This window comes from Lepus europaeus, chromosome 1 (assembly GCF_033115175.1).
Source record: "Lepus europaeus isolate LE1 chromosome 1, mLepTim1.pri, whole genome shotgun sequence".
NCBI classification, from domain to species: domain Eukaryota; kingdom Metazoa; phylum Chordata; class Mammalia; order Lagomorpha; family Leporidae; genus Lepus; species Lepus europaeus.
In genome coordinates, this window is record NC_084827.1 from 113,935,024 (window position 1) to 113,958,607 (window position 23,584).

The 23,584-nt window shown below is 39.5% G+C and overlaps 1 protein-coding gene across 1 annotated transcript in view; it reads right to left on the reverse strand.

The window, feature by feature from the left end:
- The window catches only part of TLK1 (tousled like kinase 1), a 164,003-nt gene that overhangs the window by 62,112 nt on the left and 78,307 nt on the right, over window positions 1-23,584 (reverse strand). Inside the window, exons 3-4 of the mRNA XM_062187791.1 lie at window positions 21,251-21,322; window positions 3,176-3,251 (exon numbers count right to left, since the gene is read on the reverse strand). Of these exons, the coding sequence (XP_062043775.1) occupies window positions 3,176-3,251; window positions 21,251-21,322 (148 nt within the window). The remainder of the gene's footprint in view (window positions 1-3,175; window positions 3,252-21,250; window positions 21,323-23,584) is intronic.

Below are 23,584 nucleotides of genomic sequence, written 5' to 3' on the forward strand. Positions count from 1 at the left end.
AACAGAATTCATCCCTCTGATAGTTTCCTTTCAAACTGATATTTCATATTCTCTTTTTTTTTTATATATAATTTTATTTATTTATTTAGACAGGCAGAGTGGATAGTGAGAGTGAGACAGAGAGAAAGGTCTTCCTTTTTGCCGTTGGTTCACCCTCCAACGGCCGCTGCGGACAGCGCATCTCGCTGATCCGAAGCCAGGAGCCAGGTGCTTCTCCTGGTCTCCCATGCAGGTGCAGGGCCCAAGCACTTGGGCCATCCTCCACTGCTTTCCCGGGCCATAGCAGAGAGCAGGCCTGGAAGAGGGGCAACCGGGATAGAATCCGGCGCCCTGACCAGGACTAGAACCCAGTGTGCCGGCGACACAAGGTGGAGGATTAGCCTGTTAAGCCACGGCGCCGGCCTCATATTCTTTTTTAAAAAAATATTTATTTTATTTACTTGAAAGGCAGAGTTGGGGTGGGGTGGGGTGGGCGGGGACACAGAGAGGTCTTCCATCCACTGGTTCACCCCCCAAGAGGCTGCAACAGTGGGGTCTAGGCCAGGCTGAAGCCAGGAGTTTCTTCCAAGTCTTCCACGTGGGTGCAGGGGCCTAAGCACTTGGGTCATCTTCTGCTGCTTTCCCAGCTGCATTAGCAAGGAGTTGGATAGGAAGTGGAGCAGCTGAGACTCCAACCAGTGCCCACATGGGCATGCCGGTGCTGCAAGTCATGGTTTTGACCCACTGCACCACAGCACCAGCCCTAACATCTTAGATTCTTAGTGCCTCAAACTAATCTTGGTCAGAATGTTGTAGCAAGTTCATATTAGTTTACCTTGTTGCAAAAAAAGGTTTTGAAACCTATGCAAAATTTACTTAACATGATTTTTCCATGAAAGTTCTATAAACATCTACCAATTCAATACTGACTTATATTCATGCATTCATTTGCTTTATGCAACAAATATTTCTCAAGCTGTTACAAGTGCCAGGAATTACTGAGATGAACAAAAAATATACTCAAAAGTTCAACAAACATAAACTCCTTCTTGGACTAAGGTAAGGAAATGTTTACAGATGCACACAAGTACTAAAGACTGTAACTGCCTTCTAGAAATTTTTTTTTTTTTCAGTATTCCAGCATTTTATTGAATCAGGAAAGGAATCTCCACATTGTTGCACATACAAGTTTATATACAGTTATAAGGGCATGTCACTTGTCTCTAGAAATTTTAAACAATAACTTTATGCAGATTTCTTTAGAGGCTAGATACGACTGTAAATATTTTATATCACCCAGGGATGGCATTGTGGTATAGCAGGTGAAGCCACACCCTGCAATGCCGGCATCCCATATGGGCATCAGTTTGTGTCCTGGCTGCTCTACTTCTGATCCAGCTCCCTGCTAATGGCCTGAGAAAGCAGCAGAGGATGGCCCAAGCACTTGGGCCCCCGCACCTACATGGGAGACCTGGAAGAAGTTACTGGCTCCTGGCTTCAGTCTGGCCCAGCTCCAGCTATTGCAGCCACCTGGGGAGTGAACCAGCAGATAGATAATCTCTTCCTCTCTAACCCTTTTGAATAAAATAAAGAAAAAAAGGACTTCTGACTATATTCCTACATATTCTGAAGAGGTACTATTTGTTCATGAAGACACAGATTTTTTGGTTGCCTACCCAAAGGCTATTTCCCCAATTCATTTTCCCTAATTGAACTCAAATTTTGTTGTGTTAACACTACTCTTCCCTACATAGCACATGTATTTTCAGGGAAGGCTGATGTCTATTTAGCTCCTACTTCTAATTCTCTTCCCGCCTCAAAAATCTCATCTTGTTCAGATACCATCCCTTCTTCATTTAACCCATTTTTGCAAGGAGAATTTTAAGTACAGAGATGGGTTTGATTTTTTAAGGGTGCTAGTCAATCATTCATTTTGGAATGGAAACATTACCCAATCTGGTATATAAAACTACAGGAGAAGTTTTCAGTGGACTTGAAGAAGTTCTCTCTAAAAGAAGGGGTGGGGGATAGGCACACTTAGAAAGCCAGCCTCTGCCTGAAGCAAGTATGAGTGAAGGCAACCATCTCAAAACCAGACTGTGGATGGCAGAACACACACACACACACAAAACATGGGTTCACGGCCGGCGCTGTGGCTGTTAAAGCCCTGGCCAGCAGTGCCAGCATCCCATATAAGCGCCAGTTCAAGTCACGGCTGCTCCACTTCTGTTCCAGCTCTCTGCTATGGTCTGGGAAAGCAGTAGAAGATGGCCCAAGTCTTTGGGCCCCTGCACCCGCATGGGAGACCTGGAAGAAGCTCCTGGTTTTGGATCAGCTCAGCTCTGGCTGTTGCAGTCATTTGGGGAGTGAACTAGCAGATGGCATACCTGTCTCTCTCTCTGGCTCTACCTGTCTCTGTAACTCTTTCAAATAAATAAAAATAATAATTAAAAAAAATAAACATAAGTTCTTAAAAAGTTGGATCAACTAATCCAGAAGCCTCAGTCTAGGCACTTGCATCACTAAGCACTGTTTTTTAAGATTTAGTAGAGGGGCCGGCACTGTGGCTCATTAGGTTAATCCTCATCCTGTGGTGCCGGCACATTATGAATTAAGGGACTTATTATATTTGAGTATTCAAACATAATATTAGTATTTATTTATATTGAGTATTCAAATTAACTATTAGTCCTATATTACTCCCTATTACTATTACTTCGTAGTGTAAAGAAAATAATTTTTCTAGGTTGGTAAAAATATGGTGTTTCAAATGAAGATTCTCATTTATACAGCCTTTAAAAAAATAGAGTAAGAATAAGCTTAGGTATCTGTTCTAAAGTGAGATTTACAGTTTTTTTATTACCACAATTAAAATAAAGAGAAATAGAAGGCATAAGGTAACATTGATAGTTGTCTTTCCAGGACACAAATTAAAATAGAAGTGAGATGTCAAAACTCCTCAACACAATGACTTTAAGACCTGTGGTACAAATGATACAAAAAGACTAATTTCATGCCACTGCTTCTCATGCCTAAACTATTATCAATGCAGAATTTATATAATGGCTATAAAATCACAAAGATATGAAATTACTTATTTTACAATTAAAATATTAACCAGTTAAAAGAAAAGAAAAAAAGAACAGTTATTTGTAAATGCCTACTGGGCTCTCAAGGAAGATGCTGCTTCACTTACCCTGACTACTTTCATTCTGGTTTTCTGCTTTTCTCTTTCTTCCCCTAGATGATTCCGACTGTTTCTTCTCTGGTGTCTATGGAAAATTAACAGAATTTTAAATTACATTTTCATCATACAAATTAATATAACCAGTATAAAAATCACTTTTCTTTTCAGGACCAAATAGTGTTCAGTAGTGCTCACAGGATTCAAATGAACACTAATTTACATATAACTATTTAAAAGATAAAACTTCTTGAATAAATCTTTAAAATTGCAAGCACAGAAGATCTTGAACATAGCACCTGAAATTCCCACTTACATAATTTTACTTTAGTTGGATGATAAATCTGAGAGTAATTAGCCTTTACAAGATGCCCTTCAAATTGTTAACTGGAGATGGGGGTGGGAGGGAATCCCGACGCTTTTCTTACTAGCTTCCTAGCATCCACACAGACTCCATCTGTAACAGTAAGCTCGGATGAGAAAAAAGCAGGACATGAACTCTGATACACACAATCCCTGCTGAAAGGACCGTTTACCTAAATGCGCTGCAATCATTATCCAGCAAGTTACAGCAAATTAGTGGATTACGCCCCAGATCAGCAAACTATGATGTGTGGGTCAAATCCGTTTGCTACTTGTTTTCATACAACACATGATGCGAACATACTTCTACAATAATCCAAATCTTATGGTCCATAATAAAGCTTTGTTGGAACACAGTCACAGCCACTCACTTATGTACTGTCTGCAGCTGCTTTTCTACAATGGCACAGTAAAGCAATGCTTTAGACCTATAGTGCAAGAAACACTATAGGTCTAAAAATAAGTGGCCCTTGCTATAGATGTTGGCTCTCATCCTAAATCAAAGGTTTGTTCCTTAAACAGATGGTAAATATTTTCATTAGGCTAAAACAATAAATATTTTTTAAGATTTATTTTATTTATTTGAAACAGTTAAAAAGAGAGGTAAAGACAGAGAGGGAGGTCTTCCATCCACTGGTTCACTCCCCAAATAGCCACAATGATCAGAGCTGAGCGGATCTGAAGCCAGGAGCCAGGAGCTTCTTCCGGGTCTCTCACATGAATGCAGGGGCCCAAGTTCTTGGGCCATCCTCCACTGGAAAGGAAGTGGAGCAGCCAGGACTCAAACCAGTGCCCAAATGGGATGCTGGTGCTGCAGGTCAGGGCTTTAACTCGCCGCGCCACAGCAATGGCCCCAACAAGTAATATTTTTGGAATCTGACAAACTACTGTGCTTAGTCAAAAAGAACAAAACACAAGGAAATAGTACTGAGCCCTCAAATTTTCAAACCTTGTAAGTACTCCTGGGGTCAGAAGAATTCCTGAACTTAATAGGAGTCCATGGAGTATCTGAATGAATTATATTACATGGCTTAAATCTTTTTTTAAAAAAGATTTATTTATTTGTAGAGCTCTTTCATCCACTGATTCACTCCCCAAATGGCCGCAACAGCCAGGTCTAAGCGAGGCTAAAGCCAGGAGCCAGGAACTCCATCTTGGTTTCCCACATGGGTGGCAGGAACCCAACTACTTGGGCCATCCTCTGCTGCCTTCCCAGGAGCGTTAGCAGAAAGCTGATCAGCAGAAGAGCTGGGACTTGAACTGGCACTCTTGTATGGGATAACAGCATTCAAGTGGCAGCTTAATCTGCAGCAACACAACAGAACAAATGGCCCTGATGCCATTTAAATTTCTCAAAAGATTGTGGTCACCAAACAAAAAAGGGTATTAATCCATATTTTCATGTCTCTGTTTAGTTCTATTATTAAACAGTGTAAATGGCAAAACATAACTTAATTCTAATTAAGCATATACCCACTGTTCCTCTAAGTATCACCTTTGGTGTTTTACGTTCTTTTACCTCCATTCTGCCAACAAGTTAACCAATTCAGAAATGTACTGAATGCTGCCAATCTGAATTCTTCAAAGACAAGCACTTTATCTTCTCTCCATCTCACCCTCCCATTCCACTTCTATTGTATATAGCTATTTCTTAACAAATACATATGAATGTTTAATACATTCATTCTGGTATAGCAAGAATTCAAATCAAATCAGCTCCAAACACTATTTTTTCTGTATGACATATCACTCAAATAACTAAATGACTCAACCTTATAAAATATCTCAAATTTTTATTGTTTATAGATAAAATTCATTATGCCCAATAAACTGTTTTTACATTTTCATTTCACAAACCAGAGTAAACAGCAGATAGAACACTTCTCTCTGTAACTCTGCCACTCAAATAAATTTTTAAAAAAGCAAAACTGAAATTTATTTTTTAAAAAAAAAGTTACAATCCTTAAACAGTTACACCAGAAACAGCATTTTTTTTTCTAAAGATTTATTTATTTATTTGAAAGTCAGAGTTACACAGAGAGAGAAGGAGAGGCAGAAAGAGACGTCTTCCATCCGTTGGTTCACTTCCCAACTGGCCTCAATGGCTGGAGCTGCGCCAATCTGAAGCCAGGAGCCAAGAGCTTCCTCTCTGGGTCTCCCATACAGGTGCAGGGGTCCAAGGACTTGGGTCATCTTCTATTGCTTTCCCAGGCCATCAGCAGGAAGCTAGATCAGAAGTGGAGCAGCTGGGACTTGAACAGGTGCCCATATGGGATGCCAGCACTGCAGGTGGTGGCTTTACCCGCTATGCCACAGCATCAACCCTGCAAACAGCATTTTTTAAAAACAAGAAAATGTAATATTCTAAATGGCTCCATATAATTTTCTGAAGTATATTCCAAGGAACAATAGTTCAAAGCAGTTACATTTAGGAGCCGACATTCTGGTATAGAGAGTAAAACCACTTTCTGCGACCCTGGCATCCCACATGGGTGCTGGTTTATGTTCTGGCTGCTCCACTTCCAATCCAGCTCCCTGCTAATGTGCCTGAGAAAGCAAAGGAGGATGGCCCAAGTGATTGGGCCCCTGCTATCCATGCGGGAGACCTGGATGAAGTTCCTCACTCTGGGCTTCAGTCTAGCCCACTCCCAGCTGTGGCAGCCACCTGGAGAGTGAATCAGTAGATCAAAGACCTCTCTCTCTCTCCCTCTCTATGCCTTTCAAATAAATAAATAAATCTTTTTAAAAACAAACAACAGGGCAGGTGCTGTGGTGTAGCAGATAAAGCTGCCACCTGCAATGCTGGCAACCCATATGGGCAATGGTTCAAGTCCCGGCTGCTCCACTGCCAATCCAGCTCTCTGCTTTGGCCTAGGAAAGCAGTAGTCCTTGGTCCTCTGCACCCACATGGGAGACCTGGAAGAAGCTCCTGGCTCCTGACTTTGGATAGGCCCAGCTGTGGCTGTTGTGGCCATTTTGGGAGTGAACCAGCAGATGAAAGTGCTCTCTCTCCCTGCCTCTCCTCTCTCTGTGTAACTCTTTCAAGTAAAATAAATAAATCTTTAAAACAAACAAACAAACAAAGACAGTGACTATGTTTCAAATGGGGGTGGATGCAGGGACAATAAGGGGTGGTTCAACTGGTATAAAGATTGCTTCACTGAAAAGTTCCTCAGAAACATTCAAATGGTAACATGTCTTGGCTATCTCCAACAGAAGGCTGGGAAGATAAAGTATTTGGCATACACACTTAGGATATTTAAGGTTTGTTTTATTTCCTCAAATGCAGCATTCCTCAGCCTAGGGAAGTAGGATAGCCCTATAGGTAAAATGATATTTTGTTTAGACAAATAAACAAACAAACAAATTGCATTCTGCTTACAGTAATAAAGAAAAGATAACAATTTTATCTCCTTTAAAGAATTTTGGGGCTGCCACCTGCGGTGCCCACATCCTGGCTCCTGTTTTGGATCAGCACAGCTCTGGCCCTTGTGGCCATTTGGGGGTAAAACAGCAAATGGAAGATCTCTCTCTTTCTCTGTAACTGTGCCTTTCAAATAAGTAAATAAAAAATTAAAAATAAATTAAAAGAATAAAGAATTTGAGGAAGGAATAGAAAAAGGGTATTAGGATTCATATTAAGACTGTAATGTATGGGTAAAAAGGTAGAAAAATAGGTAATAAAATACTGAAAAACTGAATAGAAGATGAGTGTGGGAAACCTAGATACACTTAAATTAGCCTATAAAGTAAATGTCTCCATTATTTGCACAACCTTATCCCTTCCCATGATGCCTTATTTTTATCATTCATGTCCTAAGACTGCTACCTGGTGCTGGCCTGTGACTATTCTCCTCTCAAAGACTGTTTACAAGGACACGACTAGGGTTTTTCTGTCAGTGTATATGCACTACATTTCCCTAAAACTTCAAGCACCCTGGGTGTCTGAAAAAACAGACTAAAAATCAACCTTTGATTCCATTATACAGTGTAAACCTTGGCATGCTATTCAACCCAACAATCAATGTTCTCATCAGTTTAAAATATGCTAACAGAGGCACAGGAGGATTTTGAGGATTAATTGAGAAATATAATTAGTACAACATCTACAATACAGTGGGTATTCAATAAATATCAATAAGTATCCAATTTTCTTATCTGAATGGCTATCCTATCTCCTCAAATTTCCACACACTTAATGGTTCAGAACTTCAATCATGTGTCACATGTTAAGTGACTGGCAGCATCTGCCTTAACAGCTTAAAAAAACTTGCAGGGCTTGCAAAACAGGTTACATTCTTTCTTTAAGGTCCTGTTCAATTGTTCTATAGACTACAAGCCATAGAGCCTGCAATCTAGGCCATCACCAGCACTCAAGCAGACTGAACGGAATAGTTTTAGTTCTGAATGTAAATAATTTGGACATCTATATTAAACAAAGCAAAATAAAAACCCTCAATGAAGTCCACTGCTGCCAGCTTTCCAGTCATTCATTTGTCTAAGACTTACTTGAGGATTCAGAACCTGGATGGAAATATGCAAAAACTCATCAAATATTTAATCTCTAAGAGGGCCCATCAAGACAGAAAGTTCTGACCAACATCTGCAATTTTCAAATTGTTTTCGAGAGATACTGTAGGAGAGAGGAGTTGTAATCCCAGAAATTACTAAAGGGGATAGACAAAGGTGGGTGCGTTTCAAAGGTCCAGCCTGGCAGACCCATCTATGTCATTTCCACCAGGTCCCTATAAACATGTCTTTTATTTTAATATTGGGATTCTTCATAAAACATCCTTTGAAGAAACAAATTAGCAGCTTAAAGTTTGAGAAATTATTTGAGGAAATCCAAAGGACATCAACTTGGCCACCTATGTACTTACCTGAGGTACAAAATTGGCACTCATAAAACACTTTATAGAGTACATTTTCAAGCCTGTAATTGCTCTTGGTAATAATGCTGTCATTTCTTTCTGTCACATATAGCTAAGGACAAAGGACCAAAGAATTCTACATACAGTGGAAGAGTAGTAAGAAAAAAATGAAGAAAGGAGACAAGTGCTCTTTAAATCAATTAGTAATCACACCAAAACCTAAATGACTTCTCTGGCATTCAAATTTCCCAAGATATTAGTGTGAATTACCCAATATTTTCTAGCAATTCAAAATTTGTTCAAAAAACAAAGACAAACAAAAGAATCTAACAGGTGATAGGGATAAACTGATACTTTAATTTCATGGGAATTTAAGTCAATGACTACCAAACAAGGACTTTATATCCAATCAGGTAACTGACTTCTTGGCTTATCTTAAAAGTAAATATATATTTTTTAATATGAGTAAGACCAAATGTAAGAAAATATGAATCTTAAAGCTATCACTGAACAAGGGATATAAATCTACTCAATTATTCCATAAAAATAGGTAAAAACTTCTTTAAGTCTCAAACTAGAGTGATATTTATAATTATCAGCATAAATATATTATAGGAAAGTGGGGCCGGCACTATGGAGTAGCATTAAGCTGCTGCCTGCAACGCCAGCATCCTATGTGGGTGCTGGTTTAAATCCGGCTGCTCCTCCTTTCCCCTCCTCTACCCTCCTCCCGCCCCCTCGCCAAAGGAAACTTTTATTTAAGGAGTACAAATTTCATAAATACAACTTTAGGAATATAGTGATTCTTCCTACCATACCCCTCTCCCACTCCCACCTCCTCATCCCTCTCCCATTCTCCACTAAGTTTTCAGTTAACTTTATACACAGAAGAACAACTCTATACTAAGTAAAGATTTCAAAAATTTATGTGCACACACACTCACACACACACAAACTCTTTGAGAACAATTTTTACATGAGCTGCCAAGGCTATGGAAGCCTTTTGAATCCACAATCTCTGTTAGTATTTAGACAAGGTCACAAGCAAAGTAGAAGTTCTCTCCTCCCTTCAGAGAAAAGTACATCCTTCTTTGTTGGTCTGCTCCACTTCTGACCCAGCTCCTTGCTAATGTGCCTGGGAAAGCAGTGAAAGACAGCCCAAGTACTTGACCCTGCAATCACACGGGAGATCTGGAAGTAGTTCTGGGCTTCTGGCTTTGGCCTGGCACAGCCCTGGCCATTGTGGCCATTGGGGAGTTGAACTAGCAGATGGAAGAGCTCTCTCTCTAACTATACCTTTCAAATAAATAAATAAATAAATAAAATTTTTTAAGTAGATATTAAGGTTTGCTTTTCACTCTACCTTAGCTGGAGTTCATCAGGATTGACTAAATGGATAACAAGTTATGCTATTTTATCTAATAAAATTACATCAGTTGGGGCTGGCACTGGGGTGGTGTAGCAAGTTGAGCTGCCACCTGCAGTGCCAGCATCCCACGTGGGTGCAGGTTCAGGTTCTGGCTGCTCCACTTCTGATCCAGCTCCCTGCTACTGTGCCTGGAAAAGCAGCCAAAGACGGCCCAAGAGCTTTGGGCACCTGCACTCACGTGGGAGAATCAGAAGATTTTCCCAGTTTCCAGCTTTCGTCTGATCCAGACCTAGCCACTGCGGCCATTCGGGGAGTGAACCAGCAGGTAGAAGATCTCTTTCCCTCTCTCGCTGTAACTCTGCCTTTCAAAAATCTAAAATAAATCTTTTTAAAAAATATACCAGTTAACAAATATATTCAATTTCTTTCAGGTAAATGAGAAAAAAACCGTAAAACAGGAAAAGTTATTCCAATATTAAATGATTTCCCTAACAAAATATTCAATTCTCAGACATGTCAGAATCATTTTTTTTTGAAAGATTAAGGTAGCTAAAGATTAGTTTCAAATATACAATTCACTGGCTACTCCCACAACTCATACTCAGGCATCAAATTCAAGGTTACTATAATTTGAACAAACGGTGTGACAAATCTTTTTGCCTCCAGTTGATAAAAACAACAATCTTCACTTTTTATTCATATCTCTAGGCAAAAATTTGTTGAAGCAGATGTGAAACAGGAAAATCAAGAGAAATATCTTTGTTACTTTCATGGCATATATCAAAACAGTGCCACACCAGAAAGGAAAATCTGGATCCTTAGGAAAACATTTAGTCAACGTAAAATGCAAGCTTCTTCTCAACAAAGTCAAACATACAAGGCACTCCTTTTTTTTTTTTTTTTAACTTTTTACTACAAATTCACATTTTCTGGTTCTGCCCAAGGATCAAAAACTTTAATATTGAGAACTATTATCTGGGGGCTGGCGCTGTGGCATAGCAGGTAAAGCCACAATCTTCAGTGCCAGTATCCCATATGGGCGCCGGTTTGAGTCCTGGCTGCTGCACTTCCAATCCAGCTCTCTGTTGTGGCCTGAGAAAGCAGAAGATGGCTTAAGTCCTTGGGCCCCTGCACCCATGTGTAAGATCCAGAAGAAACTCCTGGCTTTAGATGGGTATAGTTCTGGCTTTTGTGGCCATCCAAGGAGTCAAACAGCAGACGTAAGACCTCTCTCTTTCTCTCTCTCTGCAGAAAGTTGAACTGGAAAAAGAACAGTCAGGACTCAAACCAGTGCTCATACAGGATTCTGAGTGCACAGACAGTGGTTTAATGCACTGCGCCACAATGCCGGCTGCTTTTATTATTTAATAATGTGTAATATTAAAGATGATAGAGCATCTTTAAGAAGAAATTGAGTAAGCACCCAACTAAGATACGTGCTATCTTACAGGTAAACTTAAAATATGCCAGCTCACAACAAGCCTGAAGGATCTATTTTTACTTCCTTTACACATACCCTGTGCATCCACAACTCAGTATCCTAAAGAAATGTAATTGTAAAAACAATAACTCTTACTCTTAATTCTTTTCAGTACCTTTCAAATCAAATGACCAAAATAAAATAGTTGCATCAAGGAAGGACTGGGAATCAATATTTCAAAGTAATTCATCCTGGAAATGTTGACCTTCATTCCCCACCACCACCCCAGATTTATTTTACATATCTGAAAGACACAGTTGCAGAGGGAAGGAAATGCTGATGTTTTGAGAGGACTTTTGTAAGAGTACAATTCAGAACAGCGGTCTCACACTGCACTGTGAGGGGTAACCTACCCCTGGTATACACACTCCTACACATGATCCCTTAAACAAGAAGCCCTCATTATTTCTCTGTGATAGTTTTCAATGTAAATGCTACATCACAGAATAAGCACATTTAAATTTTTAAAGATAATGCCAAATTTCACTTTCAAAAGTAATATCAAACTTACACTACCATTGTACAGCATGTTCTTACATTTTCATTTTCTCCTGAGTTTACAGTGAGAATTTCTAGTATTCCTGTAAGATAGTGATATAACAGTCTAATGATTTATGGATTATATGTTTATGTATTCTAATGTTATGTTTTGTTCTAAATCCTAAAATGATACATATCAGGTTATAATTTGCACAAATGAGAGCTTTGGGGGCTCAACAGAAAGAATTTTGTGTGTAGAGGTGGTGGGAAGTCCTGAAACCCAAAAGTTTGAAAACTGTTTTTCAAACTTGCTAAGTTGTGTAACATTAGGAAGTGTGAGCAGCAGAGACACATGAGATGGGTGTGCTGGACAAAGAGTAGCAGTTTGCTGAGGAGCTGGGTAGACAGTGGTGCTAAATTTACTCATTAGGGGCTGGCACTTGTGCAGTAAGTTAAGCCACTGCCTGGATATTAGCATTCCATATCCGAGTGCCTGTTCACATTCTGGCTGCTCTGCTTCTGATCCAGCTTCCTGCTGGAGGGAGGCAACAGAAGATGGCTCAAGTACTTGGGCCCCTGCCACCCATATGGGAGACCAAGATGGAGCTCTGAGCTCCTAACTTTGGCCTAACTCAGCCCTGATCTTTGCAGCTACCTGGGGAGTGAACCAGCAAATGGAAGATATGTTTTTTTTTTTTCCTTTCTTTAATGCCACCTTTCAAATAAAAAAATCACACACACCCCCCTTTTTTTTAAAGAATTATTTATCTGAAAGAGTTACAGAGAAGGAGAAGGAGAGGCTGAGGCAGAGAGACAGAGAACTTCTGTCCACTGGCTCACTCCCCAGATGGCCACAACAGCTGCAGCTTTCCCAGAATGAAGCCAGGAGCTTCTTCCAGGTCCTCCACGTAGGTGCAGGGACCAAGACTTCGGCCATCCTCCACTGCCTTCCCAGGTGCATTAGCAGGGAGTTGGATCGAAAGTGAAGCAACCAGCACTCAAACCAGCACCACCCAAATGGGATGCCGGCGCCATAGGCAGTGGCTTTACCCACTATGACACAGTGCCAGCTTCTCAATTTTTTTAAAAAAAATTTATTCATTCAACAAATATTTACTGGGCACCTACTATGGACAAGTACTACATGTGCTTCTACTTTTTAAAAACTATGTCTTCGTTTTGGATTCATGTTTCTCTTCCAATCTTGTTTTCATCAATTAGCTTATGGCTTTCTTGCTCTAAAATCAATCAACAAACTATCAAATGCAATTAATATTTATTTTACATATTTGAGAAAGAGAGATATACAGACACACAGAAGCAGATCTTTCACATATTCTGCTTCACTTCTCAAATGCCTCCAACAGTCAAGACTGGGCCAGGCTGAAGTCAGGAGGCAGGAACTCAACTCAAGCCTCCCACTAAGTGGCAGAGATCCAACCACTAGAGCCATCACCTGCTGCCTCCCAGGGTGCACGTTAGCAGGAAGCTAATGATAATTATAACATATTAAACAGGCTTTTCTCTTTAAATAAGGTAAAGAGAGGAAATATGCTATATGCAAGAACTTCCTCTGCTTCCATATATACATAATTTAAGAACACAACTGAAAAATCCCAAAAGATACTTAAAGTGAAAATAAAGAGTAACGCAAGACCAGTGGACAAAGGGTTTAAGAGCTAATGATACCTCAGGAGGAAACAGAAATAAACAACTTTGGTTCTAGAATTAGGATATATTTCAAACTATTCAATTCTAACTTGGTTTATACAGAAATATTATGAGATAAAATATTAAAGATTAATTGAAGCAATAAAAGGTTGATACCTATCTCTGCTTTACAAACATTTATGAAGTATACCAGTACTATATATAAGCACACATGTATGATATAAGCGTACTTTTAAAAGTTTATGGAAAACAAAATTTAAAAATGTTTATTTTGGTGCAAAAAATTTGAAATCTATGCAAATGAGGAGTTTTCAAAACAAGCATGGAAAGTATGAACTATAAAAACACTATACATGGATTTCCAAACGTTTCTGCACTGGGACAGGTTAGCTTAGTGAGTAAGACGTTGCTTGGGACACCTGTATTCCTTATTAGAGAGCCTGGGTTCAAACCCTGGCTCTGCTTCAGATTCCAGATTCCTGCTTATGCACCCTGAGAGGCAGGAGATGGTCCAAGTAGCTGGTTCCTGGCCATCCACATGGGAATCACAGATTGAGTTCAGGCTGCTGGCTCTGGCCTGGCCCAGCCCTGGCTATTACAGGTATTTGGGAGTAAAGCAACAGATGGAAGATACCTCTCTCTTGGTCTATCTCTGTATCTCTGTCTTTCAAATAAGTTTTTTAAAGATTTTTTAAATTTCTGCTCCAAAATAAACTATGTTTTAACTCCACTTTTCCAAGAACCTATTGAAGCACTGTCATACAGATATAAGTCTGTTTCACCAACATGAATTACTAAAAATGTAATTAAGTATTTATGTACAGTCACAAATATCCAACCTCAGTGAGAAATAAAGCAGAGAATTATATCCTAGGATACCCAAAAGGAGAGGTAGGGAGGAATGATTATGGTAATTATTAATCATTATGAATTCCCAATGAACTAGAGGACACATGATTTATCTCAGCATCTTGGGCTAAGATACGAATAGGGACAGCAACTGAACAGAATTTAGATGAAAGTACAGAAAGAAGGTTGTGTTAAAAAATGTAGGGGTCCTCCAGCAAACAGGTGGACCAAGGTAGGTTCTGAAACTTAGAAGACACTCATATGGAAAACGCTGGTAATCAGGTAACATGGGCTACTTACTTCTCTTATTGTCATAAAATAAATAAAGCAACAGATAAGGCACACTTCTAAGTCCTTCAGGTATTCTAAAACATTTAAACAGGAATGAATGTCCCCAGCAAACTCCCTTCCCTGACCCTCCCATAAAATCTCTATCACTCAAACACACTTTCACACTGCTTTCCTTTGAGCTGACAGCTGTGTAAGAGAAAAGGATTTTAGACATGCAAGTTCACTTACTCACCCCTAAAGCAGAGGAAAGAATGTTCCTAGTACCACTTGTGACTAACCCTGCCCACAAAGGGTCTGGATTTCAGATCCTCCAAAAAAAAAAAGTGTTTGGTTTTGTTTCATCTTTTCTGCTCACTTTCCTCCTCTCCATCGCGGCTGTGTTATATGGCCCTTTCCCTGAGAGCATAACATGTCAAGCTCCAGATCCTGTTTCCTTCTCTTCACAGTCAAGATTCCGCCCAAAGGAATCAATATTTGCTATTACTATTTTCTCACTTCTCAATCATTCCTTAATCAAGTACAATCCGGCATCTTGTTTGCATTCATCTATTAAAATTAAGCCTAAGTTGCAAATTCTTAGTCACATTTTTACGGTGATTATCTTAACTGACTTCTGTGGCATTTAATTCCATTCACTATTTCCCTTCCTGATCTTTCTCTTGCTTTTCTTCCATATGCCACCTATTTAACAGGCTTTCAGTTTCTCCCCAGCACACCTATCTCATCTAACTAACTTGCACCACGTCCACTATCTGGGTGAGTTCATCTACAAAAGCAGCTTTCAAACTTTTGGGTCTCAGGAATCCCCTACAGTTCTTAAAAGCTGTTGAGGACCAAAAAGCTTTAATTTATATGGATTACAACTATCAATATTTACCATTTTAGGATTTAAAACAAAACATTTGGTAATACTAGAATATCCAACTACACCATACATAAAGTATCAGTTGTGAGATCATGTGACATACAGCCTCTACAAATTTTCACTGTAAACTCATGAGAAAATGAAAGTTTAAAGTCCAAATAATGTCTAAGTACTGTTGCAAAAAATCATTCTAATCTCCTGAGCACTTTCAAAGGGACTCCAGAACCCTTAGGAATCCCCAGACCACACTTTCAGATGGGTTTACCTACACTCAAGCCTTTAACACCTATACCAAAAACTCCTAAGTCTTAATCTCTGGCCTAACTTCTTTCCTGAGCTCCAGAAAGTTTTTACTGCCTACAATAACATCTTCACCTATTTATACCAAAGAATTCAAATTATTACCTCATGGGCCAAATGTGTTCATCTTTCTCCTGTTACCTGGCTCAGTCAAAGGATTAAAGCTGGATTCCTCTGAATAATCCTAGGCTCCTCCTCTGACCTTCTTTACTCGAATTCAAGGTTTAATGACCTACTGACTCCACTTTTTAAATCGAGGAATCTGAGCTACGAATGTAAACCCCTAACTCAGCTATCCAGACATAAGAACCCAAATAATTAATTCACACATTAAAGTTTGGGTGGTAAAGTCACCCTAACTCTCAGCGAAATTAGAAAATTTCAGGGAGAAATCGGAGTCCAAAACGGAAACTTCGGAACACCACCATCAGAATCCCTGTTATTTCAAGTTGTTCCTCCTATTATTGAACCTTGGAGGTCTGAGGTTTTGTAAAGAAGGCATTACTCTTTAATTAAATGATCTTCCTTGTTCAGGAATCACCTCCCTCCAGTCCTGTCCTCTAAGCTGCTCTCTGTGGGAGGCTTCTGTGTCCCCTGCTTCAGTGGTTCTCCCATCGCCTGAAGTCCAGATTCTTCACCATGAATGAAATATTTAAGGATCCTAACACCTGACTATCTTTCAAACACAAACACTCCCTACAACAGAAGTTTGGGAATGGGCAGAATAACCTGGGCAGCTGGCTATCTGTGAAAGCCTCTCATGATCTGAAGTACTGGAAGCTGATAATCACTGCCCTACTGCCTGGACCCTAACTACTAGCCATGTTTCTGTACAAAAGCAAATCTCACTCAAGTCCTTCTCACACTTGGCCGCTGTCCTCCAGGATGGATCCACAGCCTTTCTCAATAACTCAAGTACTATCTTTTCTTTGAAGAAAGACCTCTGCCTCCCTTCCTTGAGATCAGATGGAATTGGGAAGTTCTTGCTCTTTGCTCCAAGAGTATTTTCTGCTTATTTTGTGAACGAAACAGTTCATAAAGCAGTCTGTCTAAATATCTGTCTGTCCTACTAGGCACTGACCTCATGTGAAGTCAAGAATTGCATCTTGTTCATTTTAATATTGTCTGTGCTGCAGTAAATGCTTACTGAAAATATACTTGACTTTTTGAAGCCCAAAGAATAGATTCAGAATGACATAAAATAAAACTAAACCAATACTCTCCCAACAACCAGAAGATTTTGTTAACAAGAGTAAGATCTTTTCATTCTACAATTCTTCAATTTAGAAATAAAAGTCAAATCCTTTCTTTTTTAAGATGTATTTATTTATTTGAAAGAGTTACACAGAGAGAGGAGAGGCAGAGAGAGAGAAAAAGAGAAAGAGAAAGAGGGAGAGAGAGAGAGAGAGAGAGGTGTCTTCCATCTGCTGGTTCACTCCCCAACTGGCCGCAAGAGCCAGAGCTGCACCAATCCGAAGCCAGGAGCCAGGAGACTCTTTTGGGGGGCCCCATTTGGGTGCAGGAGCCCAAGGATTTGGGCCATCTTCTACTGCTTTCCCAGGCCATAGCAGAGAGCTGGATTGGAAGTGGAGCAGCCAGGTCTTGAACGGGCGCCCATATGGGATGCTGGTGCCTCAGGCCAGGGCATTAACCAGCTGCGCCACAGTGCCGGCCCCTCAAATTCTTTTTTTTTTTTTTTTAATTTATTTGACAGGTAGAGTTACAGACAGTGAGAGAGAGAGACAGAGAGAAAGGTCTTCCTTCTGCTGGTTCACTCCTCAGATGGCCGATATGGCCGACTGCGCCAATCCGAAGTCAGGAGCCAGGAACCTCCTCCTGGTCTCCCATGCAGGTACAGGGGCCCAAAGCACTGAGGCCATCCTCCACTGCCTTCCCAGGCCACGGCAGAGAGCTGGACTGGAAGAAGAGCAACCAGGACTAGAACCCAGCACCCATATGGGATGCCACTGCCGCAGGCAAAGGATTAACCCAGTGAGCCCAAGCGCCAGCCCCAGCACCTCAAATTCTTATATAAAGTAATTCATATACAAAGTGAAACAAAAATTTCAGTTAAAGCAGCTTCAATCAACCTAACAGTAACTAATACATGCTTTTCAGCTTTAATAGTTAAGACAACAGAAGATAACAGGAAACTTGTAGATATCTGAAAAAAGTACCAGGGATAAGGATAAAAAGCAGGAAAAAGGGAGTATTAGTTTATTAAAACCATCACAAACCCTAAGGGGTCAACAGATAATGTCAGGGCTGACACTGTGGCGCAGTAGGTTAATCTTCTGCCTGCAGTGCTAGCATCCCATCTGGGCACCAGATCTAGTCCCGGCTGCTCCTCTTCTAATCCAGCTCTCTGCTGTGGCCTGGGAAAGCAGTGGAGGATGGCCCAAGTGCTTTGGCCCTGCACCCACATGGGAGACAGAGAAGAGGCTCCTGGCTTCAGATCAGAGCAGCTTTGGCCATTGTGGCCATTTGGGGAGTGAGCCAGTGAAGGGAAGACTTTTCTGTCTCTCCCTCTCACTGTCTGTGGCTCTACCTCTCAAATAAATAAATAAATAAATAAATAAAACCCTCCTCCCCAACAAAGATAATGTCTAAGTGGTGAGCCAAAATATATTAAATTATGGAAATAAATACCAAGAAGAAAAGCTAGAAAAATTGAGGGTGAGCTAAAAAGGTGAACGGTAGAGGACAGCTATTTTAAAAATAAACCTTTTATTATCTTCTGCTCACAAAAACAAAAACTATCATTTTTAAAAAATATAATGGTGGGGCCGGCACTGTGGCATAGCGGGTAAGGCCGCCGCCTGCAGCACTGGCATCCCATATGGGCACTGGTTTAAGTCCCAGCTGCTCAACTTCCTATCCAGCTCTCTGCTATGGCCTGGGAAAGCAGTAGAGAAGATGGCCATGTCCTTGGGCCCCTGCGCCCTTGTGGGAGAGATGGAAGAAGCTCCTGGCTCTTGGCTTCCAATCAGCGCAGCTTGGCCGTTGCGGCCAATTGGGGAGTGAAACAGCAGATGGAAGAGCTCTCTCTCTCTCTCTGCCTCTCCTCTCTGTATAAATCTGACTTTCAAATAAATAAATCTTCAAAAAGAAAATGTAATGGTTTAGGGGATGAATTACCAAAAGAATAAATGACATCCGAAGACAATGGAATACTATCTTAACTTTACTGAGGGGTATACTGGGGAAAAAAGCAGTATTTCTATGTGGCACCTTTTCATACTCAACACTATACTTAATGATCCATGATTATTTCTATTTTGATATGTATGAATTTCATCTCAAGGGAATTCTTATAAATAAGGTACCTACTACAGAGAAAAAAAATCTGGGAATCATTTTCCACATAAGCAATTTCCTAAATGTAAAGACAGATACTCCCTCACAAAAACAGAAATAAAATAATTAAAGTGGTTTATGTTACTTTTAAGGAAAAATAGTCACTTCCAAAATATAAATAATCTGCCAAAATCTCAGATACAGAACAAAGAACAGGGGCCAGTGCTGTGGCGCAGAGCATTAACGCCCTGGCCTGAAGCACTGGCATCCCATATGGGCACCAGTTCAAGTCCTAGCTGCTCTGCTTCCAATCCAGCTCTCTGCTATGACCTGGGAAAGCAGTAGAAGATGGCCCAAGTCCTTGGGCCCCTGCACCCGCATGGGAAACCCGGAAGAAGCTCCTGGCTCCTGGCTTCAGATTGGCACAGCTCCAGCCGTTGTGGCCAACTGAGGAGTGAGCCATTGGATGAAAGACCTCTCTCTCTGACTCTCCTCTCTCTGTGTAATTCTTTCAAATAAATAAATAAGTCTTAAAAAAAAAAAAAAAGAGCAAAAGACAAAAGATTTTTTAACATTTGCTGTCCAAATGTCAACTCATCTGTATGAAGAAAAGCTAAGTATGTGCAATGTTCTTCCAAATTGTTTCACTACAAATGCCACTATGGACTTGGGGTGGGAACCACCAACATTCTAACTAAAAATACAGCTAAAAGTGATCTTTGGTATTTTTAAAAGGGAAGTGAAATTTTCTTATACATCAATTCCTATGAAAGAATCCAAATACTAAATCTATAACCAATTGGGGGATATGGGTATTCATAAAGAATACAGAAAAATAATTTTTTTTAAAAATCTAACAAAAATATCATATTTTATGAACATAGAGAAACACCTGAAATCAGTTTACTGCCCTTGTAACATATATGCTTTTATGCAGCACAAAATGGTGCCACGTAAAATTAGTAAATATATTCAATTCTATAAAAACATCAAGAACTGTTTCAAAGTCCAGGAAATTTAAAGTGAAACATCCTTGATGATCGTTTTTGAAAAACTACACTTTGACTAAAATTAACCTTAAAAATTTTTTTAAGGACTTAGCATAAGTGTGTTAATTTAGGGGGAAAAAAACCCTAAACTGCGATAATCTGGTGCTACAAGGGCTACTACTGCTTAGCTTACCTCAAGGGAACCTACTGCAGATAAAGTCCCGTCACTTGCACAGTTCTTTCAGCTGCCTGCCAGTTGTCTCTGTGGAAGGGAAAGCCTGATGAGTGAGAACCCTAGGCCACACTCCTTTGAAGTATCAGGGAGCCTGCAGAGAACTGCACAAAACTGTCCACTAGAGAGTCCTAGATGCTTTCAATAATACAGAGCTAAAAAGATGCCACCTTTTACATTCCCTTTTCACTGAACACTGAAACCAAATGCCTATGGGTTCCTGAGTGCTAATGACCTGGTGGTATTATAAAGGTGAAATATCTACACTAACCCAAATAATAAAAAACATTTAAAAAGTACGTTAATACTTACAGGGAAAATACACACATACATACACACACACAAATGTTAGTGCATAACTATATAACCTGAGGACAGAAAAGGATATTTCCACAGAAAGTGAAGTTAGAGCACCAAACAAATGCTAAAGCCCAAAGAAAGTCCTGGACACCTACTTTTTTTAAAAGATGCCCTCAAGTGTTTATCATATTCAAAATGAACTATACCATGGATCCAAACACTGATTTACAAATCCCATGTATTTTCTTGGTAAGGTGAGTGAGAGAGAACTCTTCAGATTTTTTTAAAATATGCAGAGTGAAATATCCACAGCATGCCTCCATGAGAAATACTAATCTGGATCTCAGAAGTACACAGACCCTTACCCAGAATAAAACTAAGAGGGTACTATAATAAGAATTAACAGACATGGTGAAACCCAGTGTATTTCAAAACCACCTTATCATTAATCACATAAAACTATGAACAGTCAGTAATGGTCTTCCATTAAGAACATCTATGTATCACTAAAATACAAGTTCAGCTATATAACCAAGAAACTATACTTTAATGCCAAATAATGTCTTCAATTTGAATGATGTTCTTCATAAAGCAGAACAAAACACTCCTACAAAAAACTCCAAAAGCATTACCTTTTAGCACATGTACTGATGAAGAAAAACTTTCTATTTAATTAAGGTAATTTTCATTTTTACTTTATTAGCATCATAATTAAAATGAAATTACTTACCTCTGATTCTTTGTCACTTAAAGATCCCAAGCTTCCAAAACTGTGATTAGAGCTTTCATTATTTGTTGAGGCCTGTTGGAAATTTTTTTGAAAAGGTAAAAATTAGGAGTAATTTTAAATAAATATATTACAAAGTATATAATCCTCATAAATGAAAACAAAGTATGATCCCTTCCAGCAAGGGAGTCAATTAAAGTGAAACTAAGAAATACTAAATTCTTAAAGACATAGTAAATATCTTGAGATAAATTGAGAAGTTTTTTTAAGTCAATAAAGTTCTGCTATATTTCAGAAACTGACTTGTATTCACTAATTTTTTTAGAACATCAGTTCAAAAGCAAAGGAATCAGAGTACAGTCAGAATAAGATCCCTAACATTACTAACCAATACAAAGAGTAATGCTTCTTCTTATTGGTCTCAAAGTAGTATTTCTCCTCTTTAGTTTCCTCTGCATTGATCAAAATCCAATCACATCTCACACACACTCCTCCACCTTTTCTTTAAATTAACAAAATGTCCTTGTGTGTCACTGTTGCTATTGTGACTAAATGTTTTGCTCAAGAATCTCTTTATTTTCTAGACAATATTTTTCCATTATGACAGACAAAAATGAGTTATCACTCTGTATGAAGATGTCTTCTTTACGCAATGTTTCTAAAGCTGATCAATGTCTTCTAGGAATGTTTAGACCAGAGGCTGACAGGCTATGGCATATATGCCAAAGATGATGCATGAACTAACTTCACATACAGGCAGGATAGCTGATATCCTCATGTTTCCCTTCCATTTGTAAGAGTAGCTGCTAATCCTATAATTAAAAGGTTATAAGTTGGTCTATAATTATCTTTAGATAAATTTCCAAAGTGACAACTGTGAGCTACTGCTTACATGTCCAGTACTAATGGACACTGTAGACTGTTCTCAACTTGTACTGGCCCTTGGAACTAATTAAATTTCAAATAGTACTTAGAGGAATACATAATCTAATTAGGACAAGATTAATCAAATTAAATAACACCATCAATAATAATTAAGTGACATATTACAAACATTCTCGGGGGAGCACACATTGTGGCACAGCGGGTTAAGTTGCTGCCTGCAACACAGGCATCCCATACAAGCGCCAGTTCAAGTCCTGGATGTTCTACTTCCAATCCAGCTCCCTGGTAATGGCCGCTGCACCCATGTGGGAGACCTTTAAGAAATCCTGGCTCCTGGCTCCAACCTGTCCCAGCCCTAGCTGTTGTGGCCATTTGGGAAGCGAGCCAGTGGGTAGAAGACAACTCTCCCTCCTCTCCCGTGTCTCTGTAGCTCTGCCTCTCAAAAAAAAAAATAATAATAATATAATAATAATAATAAATCCGAAGAGGGGAGGGAAGAAGAGAGGAAGGGGCCCAATTTTTTGAGAACCCATAAATCCCCATGAAAAAAAAAAAAGTGAAAAACTAAATGGTGAACCAAAAAACCCAGACAACATTTACAACAAAACTGGATGACAAGAATCCCATGAGTCCTTTCCAATTAGCAGGTGGGAACAAATCAACAACCACAAGACCTGCATGCCATCACTATCTGTTGGGGAGAAACAGAAAGAAACAGGATGCCTGACAGAACTGACAACGAGAGACTCCCAAAAGAGCAAAAAGGATTCATCAAACTCACAGGACCTATAATTGGATGAGCGCAGGACCTATAATTGGAAGGATTCTGCACTATTAGTGACCACATGGCTAGGTCTCTGAGAGTCTTAAGATGTTGGACGAGACCATCTTTATGAACTCCTGAAACTGGCCTTTCCATGATACGGAGGCAAAATGAGTATCAATTACAGGGTGTGGAATAAAAATTCACCACAACAGGTACAACGATGATGAAGAAAAAATGTCCAGAAGAAAAGTGGGGAAGGGAACAGAGAGCCTAAAAATCCCAGAGAGCAAGCGCCAGAGTTTTGAAGTGTCCAAAAACAACAGAGCTGCGTGAGAAAAAAAGCCCTCCCAAACCACTTACTTAGGGTCCAGGAAACTCAATTTCACATACAAGTAAGCAACAGAAAATGATGTAGGTCAATCCCATAAAGTTATTAGAAGAAAAAAGTAAGGTACAGAATACCATCCTGATGATAAAAGCCTACCAGGAACATATATTCACAAAATGAATGAAAATTGTAACCTACTATTTCAAAATGAGCTAAAAGACATTACAAAAATGATTCAAGACATGAAAAAACAACGTAAGTTGGATATCAAGAAACTCAGAAATAAGGTAACAGAACTCAGGAAATAAATGAAGAACAAATCTGAATGAACCTAAGAGCAAATATATACAGCAGATGA